The sequence below is a fragment of the Strongylocentrotus purpuratus genome, unplaced genomic scaffold (assembly GCF_000002235.5).
Source record: "Strongylocentrotus purpuratus isolate Spur 01 unplaced genomic scaffold, Spur_5.0 spur5_scaffold_5, whole genome shotgun sequence".
Taxonomy (NCBI): Eukaryota; Metazoa; Echinodermata; class Echinoidea; order Camarodonta; family Strongylocentrotidae; genus Strongylocentrotus; species Strongylocentrotus purpuratus.
The window spans coordinates 25,538,972-25,555,015 of record NW_022145611.1 but is presented as its reverse complement, the minus strand read 5'-3'; the positions used below and the strand labels follow the sequence as shown (position 1 = coordinate 25,555,015).

Sequence of the window (16,044 nt, the reverse complement as noted above, 5' to 3'; positions counted from 1 at the left end):
GGCAAAACAGGTAATTTCCCTTATGGAAAGAGGTCCGACTCAAAAGGATCAAGCCAGAAGGTCGCGTTTACCTTGAATGTTATGTAATAAATATTGCATGCATCCATGTTGTTGTTTCATAGAAGATTATACAATATTCATTTCCAAATTCAGAATTGCCCTTGTGCCTACGGCCTCGGTGAAATATAATGTCACTCGGAAAATTCTAAATTTGCGTTCATATATTTTGTCATATTTATTTCTGGAGCATGCATCATTTGAACAATATCTATAATATATAATGTATAAGTCTATCATGTCAATCAATACAAAAATATCACGCATAAATCTATATTTGACTTAAAAGAATGAATAATATAATTTCCAAAAAGATATAATATCTCTGCATTTTACATTTCACATTTACATTCTAAATAGATTCTTCAATTGAATTGAATTGAAAATACACAATTTAGGAAAGCTGCTCTCATCAATTTGGTTAAAACATACTAGGCATTACAAGCATACAAATAACATCTGAACATAGAATGTTGTGTTCCCAGTAGAAAGGTGTCCATTTAGGAGTGATATTGCTAATATACTCACCTATTTGGAATGAGCCACACAGTGGCGTACGCAGGATTTTTTCAAGGAGGGTGTTTGAAAATTGGAAAATCGCGCTGACCGAAATATCGCTCAGTGGGGGGTAGTGAGCAATAATTTGGTTTGCTCCCCGAAATTTGGAAATCGCACCGACATAAATTACGCTCAGTGGGTGGGGGAGGGGGGGGGGTAGTGAGCAATATTCTTTTGTTTTTTGTTCCCCGAAATTTGAAAAATTAACGAAAAAAAATTGAGGGGGGGGGTTAACCCCCAATACACCCCCCCCCCTCCCTGCGTAACCACCTGGAGCTACATGATATAAGAAGAAATTAATGATCTTTCACGAGCAGCAACATTCTGTATTCTAAGAACTCTGAATACAATTTTTAACAACACCGGGCCTTTTTTTCTCATCATAGACTAACTGAACTATAGAAATACAGTCCGTAAACATTAATAAGTCGTTAACTCTTAAATTCAAAGCTGTATACAATTTCTTGGATGCATGACTGACATTTAAATTGTTATAGACAACCCTATATCACACATGCCTTCTGATGCCCATAATGAATTATGAAAAGTAGCTGACATACCATACGCCATATGACGCACAGAAGTACAATTGATGTTTTATACGTAGGAACAAGAAGCTTAGAGAGCTGGTAGGACTTACTTTTCTGAACAAATATTTTAAATTCAATGAACAAAATAATTTGAGCCACTTGCAAGAATGCAGAGAGTAATCACTATGTTCTACATAGTTGTATGCAACCCTAGGGACACTAATACTTTATACACAGGTGCATAACTTGCTAATGCTATACGACTTGCTAATACTGTTTTAATTGTACAATATATTCTATTTTTATATCCTCACGAACAGTGGAGAATAAAACATTGCCAAGAAACAATGGAAGTAACAAATTGATTTAGCCGAGGACGCAGTTTCGAAACTGAGTCACGTCTTTCGGATGGTGACGTTAAATGTCGGTCCCCAGACGTACATTTAAATAATCGTATCTGATTGATACACGTCTGTAAAAATCCAGTTACACACACACACACACGCACACGCACGCACACACACACACACACACACAGATGTAATGTACTCATTTACCATACAATGGAATGACAGATGTTGCACATAAAAATGAAACTTAATCATATAGCATGTTTACCATACAACGGAAGGACAGATGTTGCACATAAAAATGGAACTTAATCATACAGCTAGAAAATCTGTTTTACTCACTAGCGCTGAAAGAAAATGCAGAGCAATTGGACGCGTTTACTTAAATGGTAAGGTGTCATAGGGAGTAAAACTATGCAATAGTCTGGAAACTGATATCCCTGTTAATAAATCTTTATTTTGCAGTATGTTTAAGCACACATAGCAGTATAAATAATACATGTAAATGAATTACTGTGACTGTGTCTTTAGATATAACTCCACATTAAATATTAAGAAATCCTCCACAATTCATTTGCATTAGAACGAAGATTGCAGCTTATACACCAATTTGAAACATTCTTAAAACACATATAATTTCATCCTTCTCACTATATTTCTCACAAAGTAAAACCAGAAACTTCCAATGTCATAAAAGCAAATATTTGTCAATTACTCAAGAGGTCAAAATTGTGTGTTTCATTCCGCAAAATAAGTGAATAAAAAATCACGAAATACTGAAAAATTGTGATTTGTTTCTTGCCGTGAAAAGATTGAGGCTTTACAATATTGTTATTCTCTATGTATTGACTACAGTGATACCCAAGTATACCAACACCTAGACTTATAGGACTTTATGCCTTCTACAATAATCTGTGCAGTATTGTTTTCCTGCAAGAAATGTCTCTGTGAATTGCCATGTCTCTAAACAGCAGATGTAGTTTTCCCAAGTTCATCCACCCCCTCACAGGTGACTTCCTGATATCTTCTGTCTTTGCCGCTCTTGGATGATTCATTCCTTTTGAGAAGAGCCTGGATCACGAAGAGGAAGACACCCATGGAAGTGGAAGCGCCGGCAATGTAAAAAGAAGAGTGATAGGTCCCAGTGGCATCATACAGAGCTCCTACAATGCAGGGATAGACAGAGAGAGAGAGAGAGAGAGAAAGAGAGAGAGAAAGAGAGAGAGAGAAAGAGAGAGAGGAGGGAGATCAAGAGAAAGAGAGAGAGAGAGAGAAAGAGAGAGAGAGAGAGAGAGAGAGAAAGAGAGAGAGAGAGAAAGAGAGAAGGAGGGAGATAAAGAGAAAGAGAGAGAGAGGGAGAGAGAGAAAGCACATACATACAGAAAGAGAGGGGGAAGGGGTGGTAATTTAAGATAAAATAAAGAACAAAATCATGTTTCACATGCATAGTTTTCACAAGTAACCTCCCCACCAAAAGCATCATTATTTAAATAACTAGAGTTCACGGTAAAACCAGGACACCCACATGACCCTTGAAATTCTTTGAGCAGTTTGAAACTGTGTAATACCCTGGTGTTTGTGTAGTATAAAATATATTTGTACAAACATTTAAGCTTTGTCTTGGTAATTTATGATCCAAAAATGTGTTATGAAGAAAGCATTATTTCTATTTGAACACATCATGCATCAAACTTTGGACTGATCATAAAATAGGGAGTACAATTATTATTTGCTGTGTATACATAATAGAAACATGAAATGGATTTCAAAGCAAGCCGCTATCACTACTCGGCAATACCACACTACTAAGTCTCTATCAGGAATATTCTTGCAACACGAATATCAAACATCTACAACAAATAGCAATTTAATTCTCATGTCTTCCATAGTGAGATTCTATTTGGCTGCTAGCAAGCAAGTTAAACAGAAGCCCTTGTACATGTTACTACATATGATAAAACAAGCTAAGCAAAGCTAACAATATCAACTCCATTGACAAAGAACAAAGATTTGTTTTCATTTCATCAGTTAAGAGACATACACATGTATGGATAAACATTCTGTGTTACTTGAATTAAATGAATGCTATGTTAGTTCTCTGCAGATGATTATATGGACAAAAGAATTCCTGACAAATAAAAGATTTCCCCCCTTTTTCACAAAAGTTCACCTTTTATAAATGCCCCTATTAAAATTTGATTGGTGCCCCTTTTCCGTTGACTAATACCCATTTCCCATTCTCACAAGTGCCTTTTTCATCCCTGGTGAGTACATCTTTTCAGGTTTAAGAAGTGCCCCATTTTCGCATCTGCTAACTACCCTTTTCACTTTAAAGGGGAAGTCCACCCTGAAATTAAGTTAGTTTTAATAGGAGTAGAAAAATGAGAGAAACAAGTCAGTGAAAGTTTGAGCAAATTCCGATTAAAAATAAGGAAGTTAGGATTTTTGAAGTTGTGATCAATGAAACACAAATTGGCAACTCTATGACGTATCATGCGAGCTCAACTTCCATTTGCTCAGTACTAAAAAAATCTACAATTTTCATTTTCCCTCAAGAAAAATTTCAACCATACATGCACCCTAAATATAATAATTGCAAATATGTTTCTATACTCCCCCTGCAAGGAACAAATATATATTCCGTCATCAATAACGAAGAAAACATGATTTTATGGAATATTATGCACAAAGCAAATGAAGGAGAGCTCGTATAATAAGTCACAGAGTTGCCAATTTGTATTTGATTGATCACAACTTCAATAATTCATAACTTTCTTATTTTCATTCAGAATTTGCTCAAATTTTCACTCACCTGATTTTCTTATTATTCTGCCTCTATCAAAACAAACTTATTTTGGGGGTGGACTTTCCCTTTAACACGTGCTCCTTTTCTTTTCGAATTAAATATATTTTCAAATATTTCAAATAGCGCCTAAGGCAATTTCGTAGTAGCTGCGACAATGAAAATCTCAGAACATGCAGTTCTGATATATTATTTTGAAACGGGAATAGCAAATCGGTCGATTGTAGTCTAGAAGCAGTGTTTTAAAGCTAAAGTAATATCAGCCTTGAGAGGGAGCTATACAACATAAAGAGTTTATTATTTACAATTTAATCACTTTAAACTCGATTTCAACCGCGACAACGATCACTGAATATTGTAAAATTGCAAAGTTGACTGAACATAAAATTCATAACCCCATACCAAACTTGGTATTACAATTAAAGCGAGTAAGAGTAATTTCCCCCCAATGGTTGCTCGCATTATAGTTGATATAATTACTTATAATTACTTATCAAAGGTCTTGTCAGGCTTCTTTTTTTGAGAATAAGGTTTATTCCTCTTTATAAGATGTCATTTTTTCGCACTGCGACGGTGCGACCTCACAAATAAAATTTTCCTAGCCCGCAAATGAATAATGAGACCATTACACCCAACTGCAAAGTGTAATGGTAAATCAATATCTCGTATGATGTATAAAGAGAAACAAAAATTTAAATCATCTCTGATAATGTAATGACAATGTAGGGGTATATACCAATGTCTAAAAAATGTGTATATTTTTTAGATTATTTCGAGATTTACCCTTTGTAGGTGCCCTTTTCCCAGAAGATGCCTTTTCTTTGGGTTAAATACATTATGCGTTTCATCTTAAGAATACTTCTGAGAAATGGAAAATCACTGCGTTTTTGTAGGCCAGCTGACGCATCGTGGTGCGCTCGTCATGCTCGCCCTGCACTCTGTTCATGCTTATACGAAACTTTTCGAAATTCGTGGCGAGGTGGCGAGTTGCTACGGGTTATGAAGAGTGCAGCGCGAGCTTGTTACGAGTAATGCAAGTATATTAAGAGTGTAAAGCAGGGCTCCCACTTAGCCGAGTTGGAGCCTCGAGTTGTGGCGAGCTGCCGCGATCTTATGGCAAGCAGTTTTATCATTAAAACGTATGTCTTGATATCAAGAATTCAATTCCTAATATCACGAAATCGAATTCCTGATATCACTAAATCGAATTCTTGATATCAAGAATTATTATTGCTTTACAACATAAAATTATTTCTAGATAACAAGAATTGATTTATTGATATCAAATAATAATAAAAACGGCTTGCCATAAGATCGCGCCAGCTCGCCACAACTCGAGGTTCCAACTCGGCTAAGTGGGAGCCCTGCTTAAGCGTGTAAGCGTGTTTACCTCGAGTTACAACGAGTCAGTGAAAATGTTGAACATGTTAACACAATTTAGAACTGCTCGAGACTTTGAGGAGAGTCGTGGAGAGTTGTAACGAGTTACGCCGAGCCATGCCGAGTTGTCACGAGTTATCCCTATTTACAAGAAGAGCTTTTCGCGAGTTATTTGAGGCATGCAACTCGCTACAACTCGCCAACACAACGCGGCTAAGTGGGAACCCTACTAACTGATTGAGAGTCAGTTGTTGGAGGCACCAAGGAGAAGGCACCTTCCTTGTGCATGTTCTGTTCTGTTAGGTGATGCAGGCCTAACAGTGCTTTTCTTAACTACAGCTCTTGCATTTCAGGCCAGAAGAAGCCTCCATGACTCAATTCATTCACATCAACTGTAAATTTAAACAATCTCTTTCTTTGTGTAATTGTTATTTGTGGGAAGTCTATCAGATACGTTCTTTGAGAATTATTAAGGAAATAATTCAGGTGATTACTGAGCTTTCCCTTTTATTTATTATGCACATTTAAAAGTGCAATCTTAATAAAGTTGTTTGAAATTATCCCTCCTCATTACGGACGAGCTGGGCTTGTTTAGCCACTCTTTTAACCTGGTTTTCATAGCCACTCCTCGAAGCTACACCTCGTAGCCACCCCTCGCAGCTACATCTCTGAGTCATCGTTTGATGCCAGTGATCGTAGCCACATCGCATGGACACGCGGCATAGACTCGTCGTAGCCACTCATCAGAGAAACTCGTCATAGCCACTCTTCAGAGAAACTCGTCATAGCCACTCATCAGAGAAACTCGTCATAGCCACTCATCAGAGAAACTCGTCATAGCCACTCATCATAGACACAACGTACATACAATCACCGTGACTAGCAAGATTGTACAGTCGACAAAATCTCGAGTCAGATTTCATCAGTGCAACACCCCCCCCCCCCTTTTTTTTTAAAGGTGCTTTTCATCCATTTGTTGTGAACCAGAATCATCTAATTTTATTTTCATATGCATGGAAAATATTCAATGCTAATTTAATCTTATTATAACTTATAAGTCATAATCAGGTCTCAATTTGCTTTCTGTTAGGGTACGCATGATCATATCATTACACCAGGACCAAATCTGCCGTTGCATTTGAAACGGTGACTGAACGTAACATACAGGTTTGTCAATATAATGGCGATATCGAGAATTACCGACAACCACCATTACCCCCTCGTAAAAAACTTGCTTCTATAACCCTGTGCTTGTTACAACTGAGTTTTCCAACATAATTTGCACCTTCTTTTATAATTTCCAACTTACCTAGTGTAAAAGTACCGATGAGGTTTCCGAATGCAGTGGTCATGACGTACAGTCCAAAGGCACTGGATACGACTGAGGAATCCACCAAGGTACGTATTAACATGGGGGCCATGCCATTGAATGCTCCACTTCCAATCCCAAAGGAGATGGCAAGAAGGTGCTGCAGGATGTAAGAGTTCGCCAGGGGATTGAGGAGTGAACTTAGGCCACTGATGGTCAGAGAAATGGGAGCCAGGTGAAAAACTGAAATTATTTTTCTGTCCAGGAGGGGACCATGGGTGACCCTGCTAACCATACTGCTAATTCCCATCGTTGACAAAATATAGGATGCGTCTTGCTTTGCAATGCCTAGATCATTTACTGCCCTTGGGGTTAAGTAAACCAGTGAAGAGTAGTATCCAAATGACACAAATAAGATACTTGTAAAGAACAATGTTACAAGTCGGTCGGACCAGAGGAGTTGAAAATGGAAGAATCGGATAAGCTGCACGAATTTATTTGTCACGGTGGGACCTTGGCCTTTGGGATTCACGCCATTTGTCTTGACATTGCAATGATCTGAAACATCCTGCATGTTTTTGTCCTGATCCGAGAAACTGCTTTTCTCTAGATGAAATCCACTCGATTGAGCCTGGGAATGTGCGGCCCGGAGCTTGTCAATATTGAATCTTTCCGCAGGTGTTGGACGATACACCATTCCACATAATACCGCATTAGCAAAGATGGCTGAGAATATGAGGAATGCTCCCTGCCAGCCATACGTGTTGCACAGCGCTTGCATCATTGGAGGTATGATCAGGATACCGGCTCCTACACCAGACATCATGATGCCACTTGCAAACCCAAGATGGCGACCAAAGTAGAAGCCAAGTATGGCAGGACATGGGGCAAATGTCATACTCAATCCCACACCTAAAACAAAAAAGACGAAACATAACATTTATTATAGCTCATGGTGCCTGTGCATGCTTGTTCATGTTAGATTTTTTAGGGGTGTTTAATTGTTTCTTTTATGTTTTCAATGTTTCAAAGAAAGGGTCAACCAAATAAATGTATAGATCCTCCCATTTAATTCCATTAAAATAACTTAACACGGGCTTTAATTTTAACCATTGAATGGGCTAGTAGAAAGAGAGAATGGAAGCAGCTGAGGGGAGGGGGTAAGGCAGAGGGGTTGGGCTTAGGTCAATGGTGAGGTGCAGTGTGGTCGAGAAAAGCCCCTCCGCTTGTCTCGAAAGGATGCATTGAGAACGGAGTACCGACTTAACGCACCCGATCAGGATAAGCTGGGGGGGGGGGGGGGTTGAAAAGGGTGTGTTTCATGTTAGCTATTGATTTAAGTCTTATAATCGCCTGATCAGCAAGACTACTTAATTTTTTGCTGTTTTTCTCGTTAGTTCCTTCTCCCTGGGGGCACTACTCTTAATATATTATAGATAGCTTATTATTATAGGTCCTTTAAAATGAATAGACCCCTCCTGAGCCAGGAATTTTAGAAGAAGGAATGTAGCCATTTTATATGTTAGAACAGATGGGAAAGTAGTCCGGCACTAATTCACGTTGCCATTACCGCTTTAGCCAATTTGAAGTGCCCATACGTATGGTGATTACAACTTTCAAGAAATCATAACTTTCTTATATTTAGTCAGATTTTATTGAAACTTTCATCAGTTTGCTTCTCTTATTTTTCTGTTTTCTTTTAGAGACGTAGTTTTCTCTTTGGGTTGGATATGGTACTCCGTTCTCAACGCACCCTTTCGAGACAAGGGAGGGGGGAGGAGGCTTTCTCGAAAGGGTGCGTCGAACCACGGTTGAACGCACCACACCACATCGCGACGGACCGCACCCTTTCGGCATATGACAAGGGTTTGAGGGTTACACTTACCACATATACACAACATGAAGATCAAGACAGGTACATTTGGACTGAAGGCAGCCACTAAAGTGGCACTAGATGCAATCAATGCTCCAGTGACAGCAACAGGTCTACATCCATAACGCTGGCACAGTGCTCCCCCTATGGGTGCTGTAAAAACAAAAGGAGAACCATACATTTTTGAGTTACTGTTGGTACCTCAAGCAAGTTTCTTTAGAAACACAAGAGGACCTACACGTGTATGACGGGCGTAACGCGCCATAAACATGACAACTATACAGCCATAGATCCATCGGATGGATGTACGGTTTTAACCAATCAGAACGCAGGAAACCCTACATCCATATAACCATTCATCCATCGATACATCTATTGTTTCAGATTCCCCATGGCAAAACTAAAGTAACTCTTGGGGACCGTGCTTTTGTTTTTTGTGCTATTGCTGCCCCAAAACTATGGAATAGCTTGCCAATAGAAATACGAAGCACTCATCTCTAAATGTTTTTAAATCCAATTTAAAAACTTATTTGTTCAACTGAGAAATCTATTTTGTGGAATTTAGTAAAAAGGAGCTCTTAATCAGCGCAGCCGAATATTTGTATAAAAGCTGCGCTATATAAATTTATAATTATTATTATTATTATGATATAACCATACATGCAGTTATAGAACGCATGAGAGGCGCAAGAGGCGCGATAGCTCAGTTGGTAGAGCAGTGGTCTCGTAATCCGGCGACCCGGCTTTGAAACCAAGGCGATGCGCTAGTGCCCTTTTTAAGGCAATATTAATTAATCCTCATTACCAGGTTTCTCGGAGAGGACCTAAAGCCGTCGGTCCTCTGGTTGCTTACTAACAAGCATTCATACTTTCTTAGCAGTCAGGTAAAATAATCACCACCACCATGTAAAGTTATTACGTTTGCGGGCCGAAATGCAATAATTGCAAACAACCATACGGTCACCTATTTTTCCCCGACGTCCGCACCCCGGTGTCTTAAGTTCACACACGCCAGCTATTAGGAACTTTTAGATTTGCTTGGACTGATAAGTGTGACGTCCTTTCAAGGCAGTGCATTAAAAGGACGTCGACCATAGCAATCCACATTGTCTTCGTGCGAATCTTAAAGTCCCTATTCTCCACACCTGACGACGGATAGTCAACCTGTTCAAAACGTCGAGCCACTCATCCTCTCCAAGCGCTATAGTTCTCCTTAGAACTATAAGCTAAGAAAGATAACAGTCCTTTTCAGGACTTCACACCCCCAAGAAAGAATACCGAGTCAGAGTCCTTTTCAGGACTCCTCAATCCTCCCTCTCTCTCTCTCTCTCTCTCTCTCACATGGTGCACCCGCAAACCTACTGTATAACCATACATCCATTGAGCTATTATGGATGTATAGTTTCCTGCATTATTATAGTATTAATGACTGCTTTGAGAGAAATAGTTGTTTTTATACGCTCACGGGGAGGTTACAATATTGCTATTGCCCGAGGCGTGTCAGAGTTACAGAGTTTTACGGGGTTATTTTTTACGGAGTTACGGAGTTTTTACGGAGTTACGGAGTTTTTATGGAGTTCTACTGTTACTGTTATTCAACGCGTTATTCAGCTATTTATTTCTGCTCTTCCTGTTCTACCAGTTGATTAGTAAGTTGACTCTTTTTTCGGCATATAAAAGTATTAATTGGGGGCATTTACACTGTCTTCCAAACACGCCAAAAAATGCCAAACCGGAGCCTGACCGCGATGTTACCAAGGGCAACTACGCTTTTCTGTCAGAAATGCCAAGCCCGAAACATTCCAAAACGAAGTGTGATCTTTTGGCGTTTTTGGCAAGTATGAACGCTCGCAGTTGTAACATCGCGATGTTAGGTCACGTGACTGTAGGAGTGGAGCTAGCTGTCGTCCTTGAAGAAAATAGGGACTTTTAGATTTGCGTGGACTGATACTTGTGACGTCCATTCAACACAGTGCATTAAAAGGATGTCGACCGTAGCAATCTCCTTTGTCTTCGTGCGAATCTAAAAGTCACTAATGATAGAACGATGTAAACAAAGAATAACATAATAGAAGGTGATAGAGGGAAGAAACAAAGAATAACAAAAGGAAACACAGAAAGAGAAAGTGATAGAATGATTAAAAAACAAAGAATAACATAAGAGAAGGTGATAAAAGGAAAAACAAAGAATAACATAAGGAAAGACAGAAAGAGGGAAGTTTTTGCATCGGAGTGCCGCGCATGCGCATTACCAACTAAAACACGCCAAAACATCACTGAGCTTTTCAGTCGGTGATGTTTCCGCACAAGTGTAAACGGGTGCGCAAACATCGCGACTTTTCAAAATGAGGTATTTGACAGTATAAATGCGCCTGCTAAATAAATGACTGCTTTAATATTTGAGAAATAGTTGTTTTTATACGCTCTCGGGAAGGTTACAATTGGGCTATTATTGGGATGCATTATACTACCATTGATCAGAAGAAGATGGATTGAACTTCAACTCACGCTTGGCCTTTGCATTTGCCGGACTCTGCCAAAAGCTCTTACATTGTGGATTCAATTTATCTTTGTAGCGTAAGAAGGAGGCAACAGGACTGGAATCATGACACCACCTTGGCTTTTCTCTAGTTTATCTGCACGGTTGTTTTTTGTGAGTGTATCTTCAGAGTTATAGAGCATTATATTTCCCCCTTTGTCATAAATGTCAAAGCTGTCGAGTGTCATTTCACGCAAATTCTCTCTACCCCGATTGCAAAAGTACAACATTACGTCTGTAAATACCTTGTCCTGAAGACTCACAGGATCGTCCAAATCAAGCGAACCTTGGATTTTGTCCATGTCTTCTGCTGAGATAGCTGGTTTGTGAGTTACAAGTCCCTTTCCTTCCTGTTTAAGCATTGCTGAAAAACACTTAAAAACTCTCGTCGAGTTTGAAAAATCTTCATGCTTGATGATATCAACATTGTTACAATTGAGGAAATCACGCTGAAGTCCGAATCTAATAGCTAACATTGACTTCTTCATGTAAAAAGCCGGATCCGTTCTTCCGTCTAGCACCAGCGTCAAACTTTTGGAGTACATTGTCCAGCTCCGAATTTGAAAGTTTGTTTACGCTATCGAGGTCTGTGTTGATAACTTGCAGGAAGTCTTCGAATATTTTCATGGAGAATTTCACAGAATTTTTGGTGTTCTTGCTGTCAGCAGAATTAATCAAGCCTTGCATTTGATCATCATCAAGAATTTGAAATCTTGGGAGAGTTTCTTCAGCCATTTTTGCCTTGTTTGGAATTCTATGCCTAGCCTAGCCCTAGCCTACAAAATTTAGTACGATCGAGATTGACGTGCGGTCGTCTGCGCGATCGCTCAAACCACATTTTAACATGTGAACCAATGGGTATTTCAGCAAGACTGAACTATTATTCCGGTAACCATGGTAACTGGAATTTTGCCGGGATTTTACCGATTTACCCTAGAACTATTACATGGGTTTGGCATTTTTTACGGGAATGGCTAAAACCATGACTGCAATTTCGACCAATCAGATGGAAGTATTTCTTAAGTGAGGTATATAACATTGATTAAAACTATGCCGCCATTAAACTCTATAGACATTTTCGCCGCCATGGCTGTATAGTTTCCTGCATTTGTGATTGGTTAAAACAATACATCCACTCATAGCTCAAAGGATGCATGGTTGTTGCAATTATGGCATTTCGGCCCGCAAACGTAACGACTTTTCATGCGTTCTATAACTTACTGTATGGTTGCATATAGAAACTGATGTATGGATGGATGGTTGTATGGATATACGGTTTCCTGCGTTCTGATTGGTTAAACTGTATATCAATCCAATGTATGGATGTATAGTTGTCATGTCATACACGTAATCACAAATCAACAAACACATATATATACAATTAAAAAAATTGTACACATCTCCAAGTGTATATATACATGGAGCTATAATTGCTTTTGCTTGGTTCTCTACATAAAATTATGCTTATAAAACTGCTAGTACCTGGTAAGGTAATAAATATACTCTATTGCCTTTGCCTGCGAATAATGTATTAAGTCATTGGTTAAACTGAAATATTGGGTAAATATAAATAAATGTACATGTTGGATAGTTATTCAAACCGCTTATTCCGGACACCTATCTATTATACAGTGCGTCCCAGAAAAAACGAAACCGAGAAGTATCGATGTTCTATCATAACTTAATCTCAACTATAATGAATGAATGATATTATTTGGAAAGCTTAGAGCCTCCTCTTTCATGTGATGCTACTCGGATAATGCATATTTCACGCAAGAGTGATTAAAAGCAATTTGAAGGAAGGAAACCAAAAATACATTTGGCGGGCGGTTTCTGAATTTCGAAGAAAAATTCACATTTCTAGAAAGTTGAGTTTCTGCCCTTTCATTATGACCTCAATCAGGAAAAATGAGCGAGGAACGACAAAGTTCTGTTTGTTTAAAGTAGTGCTTTTCACGAAATTAACAAAAGACTTAACTCCGTTTCGTTGACAATCAGCCGTAGACGAGAGTCTTCATTCATGGCTGATTGTCAACGAAACGGAGTTAAGTCTTTTGTCTTTTGTCAAATCTGCTTTTTGCTACGGCAGGCACCCAGTAAAAACGAATTCGTTTGTTAAAATTATAAAAATGTAAGGGCTACTTTAAACAAACAGAACTTTGTTATTCCTGGCTCATTTTTCTTGATTCAGGTATATATTATGAAAGAGCAGAAAATGAACTTTCTAAAAATATAAATTTTTCTTTGAAATTCAGATACCGCCCGCCAAACTAATTTTTGGTTTCCTTCCTTCAAATTGCTTTTAATCACTCATGCGTGAAATATGCATCACGTGAGTAGCATCAACTGAAAGAGGAGACTCTAAACTTTCCAAATATGTATCATTCATTAATTATGCTTGTGATTAAGTTATGATTAATTAAACATCGATACTTCTCGGTTTCGTTTTTTCTGGGATGCACTGTAGTATTGAGTATGTTTTACAAAATAACAGATGGTGTAATAATGAATAATAATAATACTAAATTACATTTATATAGCGCTTAATACAAAGTTTATAAGCGCTTAAAAATGAACCTGGTGGTTTGGCTCACTTCCGTAATACAACAGCGCAGGGACAGGCAATAGAATTACAAATCTATCAAAACGGTATAATCAAATGTATAAGCTTGCATACAATGCTTAATAAATTCATACAACGAACGTTCCATTAAAAGAAAGACACACACACACAACAAACAAAATAAATCAAACAGAAACATAAAAGTTGGTCACAAATGGTAACAATAGTGTAAATTGGACATACAATATGTCTATGTCTATCATTCAATTTCTACAAAATTAGGAACCTTACTTGTGAAAGGCAGAACAAATGCCGTTCCGATAGTGATGGTACTGGCTTCTACTGCGGTAATGTCATAGTATTGCTGCCATTCCACTAAGAACACACCAATACCTTTGAAGAAGCCAAATACGAGCAGAAAATCAATAAACGTTCCGAAGAGCACAACATACTTCCACCATCGAGGTTTATGCCCCACATACTGTGTTTTATGTTGGCTTTCTTTCATCTTATGAGCGATTCCCTCATCTAAAAGTTGGATGCTGTGAGCTGAATCAGATTGGCATGGTGCAGACATACGATGCTTTAGACTCTCACCATCTTCAACATCATCACAATACGGCTCTTGCTTGATGAACTTCGATTCACCGTCAGGCATCGTTGTGTTAATTTGTCATACCATCTAAATGAAATAAATGATGAAATGAGAAGATGGAAATTTAAGTAGAAAGTCTTACTTAACCTCATCAAATTTCAAATTCCCTACTAATTTATAATTTATTTTGTAACTTTGAGTTACGGGAACTGTGGTGTTACAATATGCTTGGATGAGTACTCTTTCGACAAACAACTGTGTTGTGTGGATCATAGAGATTAAACACGCCTACTTCATGACATAAGTTACAAGATACCTCACTGCGCAGTTTCAAAGGTCATAATTGCGTATTGGGTGAAGGAAGTTTTGATTGCTTCAAGAAATGGTAACACAACATAACCTCATTCCACGAGAGCAGCCCCAACGTCGTAGAAGTAGTAGAAGCAAAACAAGTGCTCAGTGTATATATGGGACATCTTATCTATACATGTATATGGCATTCTGGTCATCAGAAGAAAAAAAACTTTGGTATTATTGTAGTAAGCTCATTAGGAACAAAGACAGTTTCCAATTGCACTATTGGAAGCTTGAAGTTAAGACAAAATCTTCATGAGAGGAAGCTTGTTCCAATACTCAACTAGAAATGCAATCGTGTCACAACGATGTGCGTGCAATGACGCCATATTTCTACGTGTCAAACGAAAGAGCTTCTCTCGGACTATATATATCCAGAGCAATTTGTACGAAATATGTACCTTCTGTGATATTGGAGATATGTAGGGCGAAAGAAAGGCCTCAACAGTGACGTTGATGGGATGGTAGTGACTATGCCTACGAAGTTTGAAAGAAATTGGGGTAGGGGAAAGAACGTAAATAGGGCTCGCAAGCACTGCTTGCCAAAACCAGGGGAATTTGGTGCATGTTCGTCATTGCAATAAAGATCGTTCTGGGGGTCAAAAGGGTGAACCCGATATGCCCCATAGACAATGCTTGTAATGTATGAGCGGAAAACGTACAGGATCTGTATTATGACCGGAGTTAAATTGTTTTTTCTCTCTCTCTTTATGTCTCTTTATGGGCCGTAATTTGGTATCATTAGAAAGAAAATTTCATGATTGTTATTGTAAATCACTTTTTTTTTCTATGACAATCCTATCGAAAGACGTGATGCAAAATAGACTTATAGGACAAAATGGCGTCTTAAATGGCCCCACTGACCAATTTTAAAAATCGGGCCATGCGGTGCCCTGTGTATTGGAACTCGGCATGTCACTGCAAATTTTCAAGGAAAAAAAAAGACGTTTAAGGGGCGAAAATATGGTAGCCCTGAAGGGACATCGCGAATAGACTAAATCGTGAAAAATATGCGATAAAATTCACGATATCGTCAATTTTATCGCATATTTTTCACGAAGAAATTCACGAAATTGACGATATCGTGAACTTTATCGTGAACTTTTCACGATGAAATTGACGATATCGTGAAT

The 16,044-nt window shown here is 38.5% G+C and overlaps 1 protein-coding gene across 1 annotated transcript; it reads right to left on the bottom strand.

Annotated features, from left to right (window-relative positions):
* Positions 1-1,624: 1,624 nt before the first annotated feature.
* LOC763326 (monocarboxylate transporter 13) lies at positions 1,625-14,738 on the bottom strand. The gene is made up of 4 exons (XM_001199253.4): positions 14,254-14,738; positions 8,873-9,013; positions 6,988-7,899; positions 1,625-2,658 (listed from the first exon to the last, which is right to left on the bottom strand). Exons 1-4 carry the CDS (start codon positions 14,618-14,620, stop codon positions 2,459-2,461), a joined length of 1,620 nt encoding a protein of 539 aa, XP_001199253.3. The 5' UTR covers positions 14,621-14,738; the 3' UTR covers positions 1,625-2,458.
* Between the last annotated feature and the right edge of the window lie 1,306 nt (positions 14,739-16,044).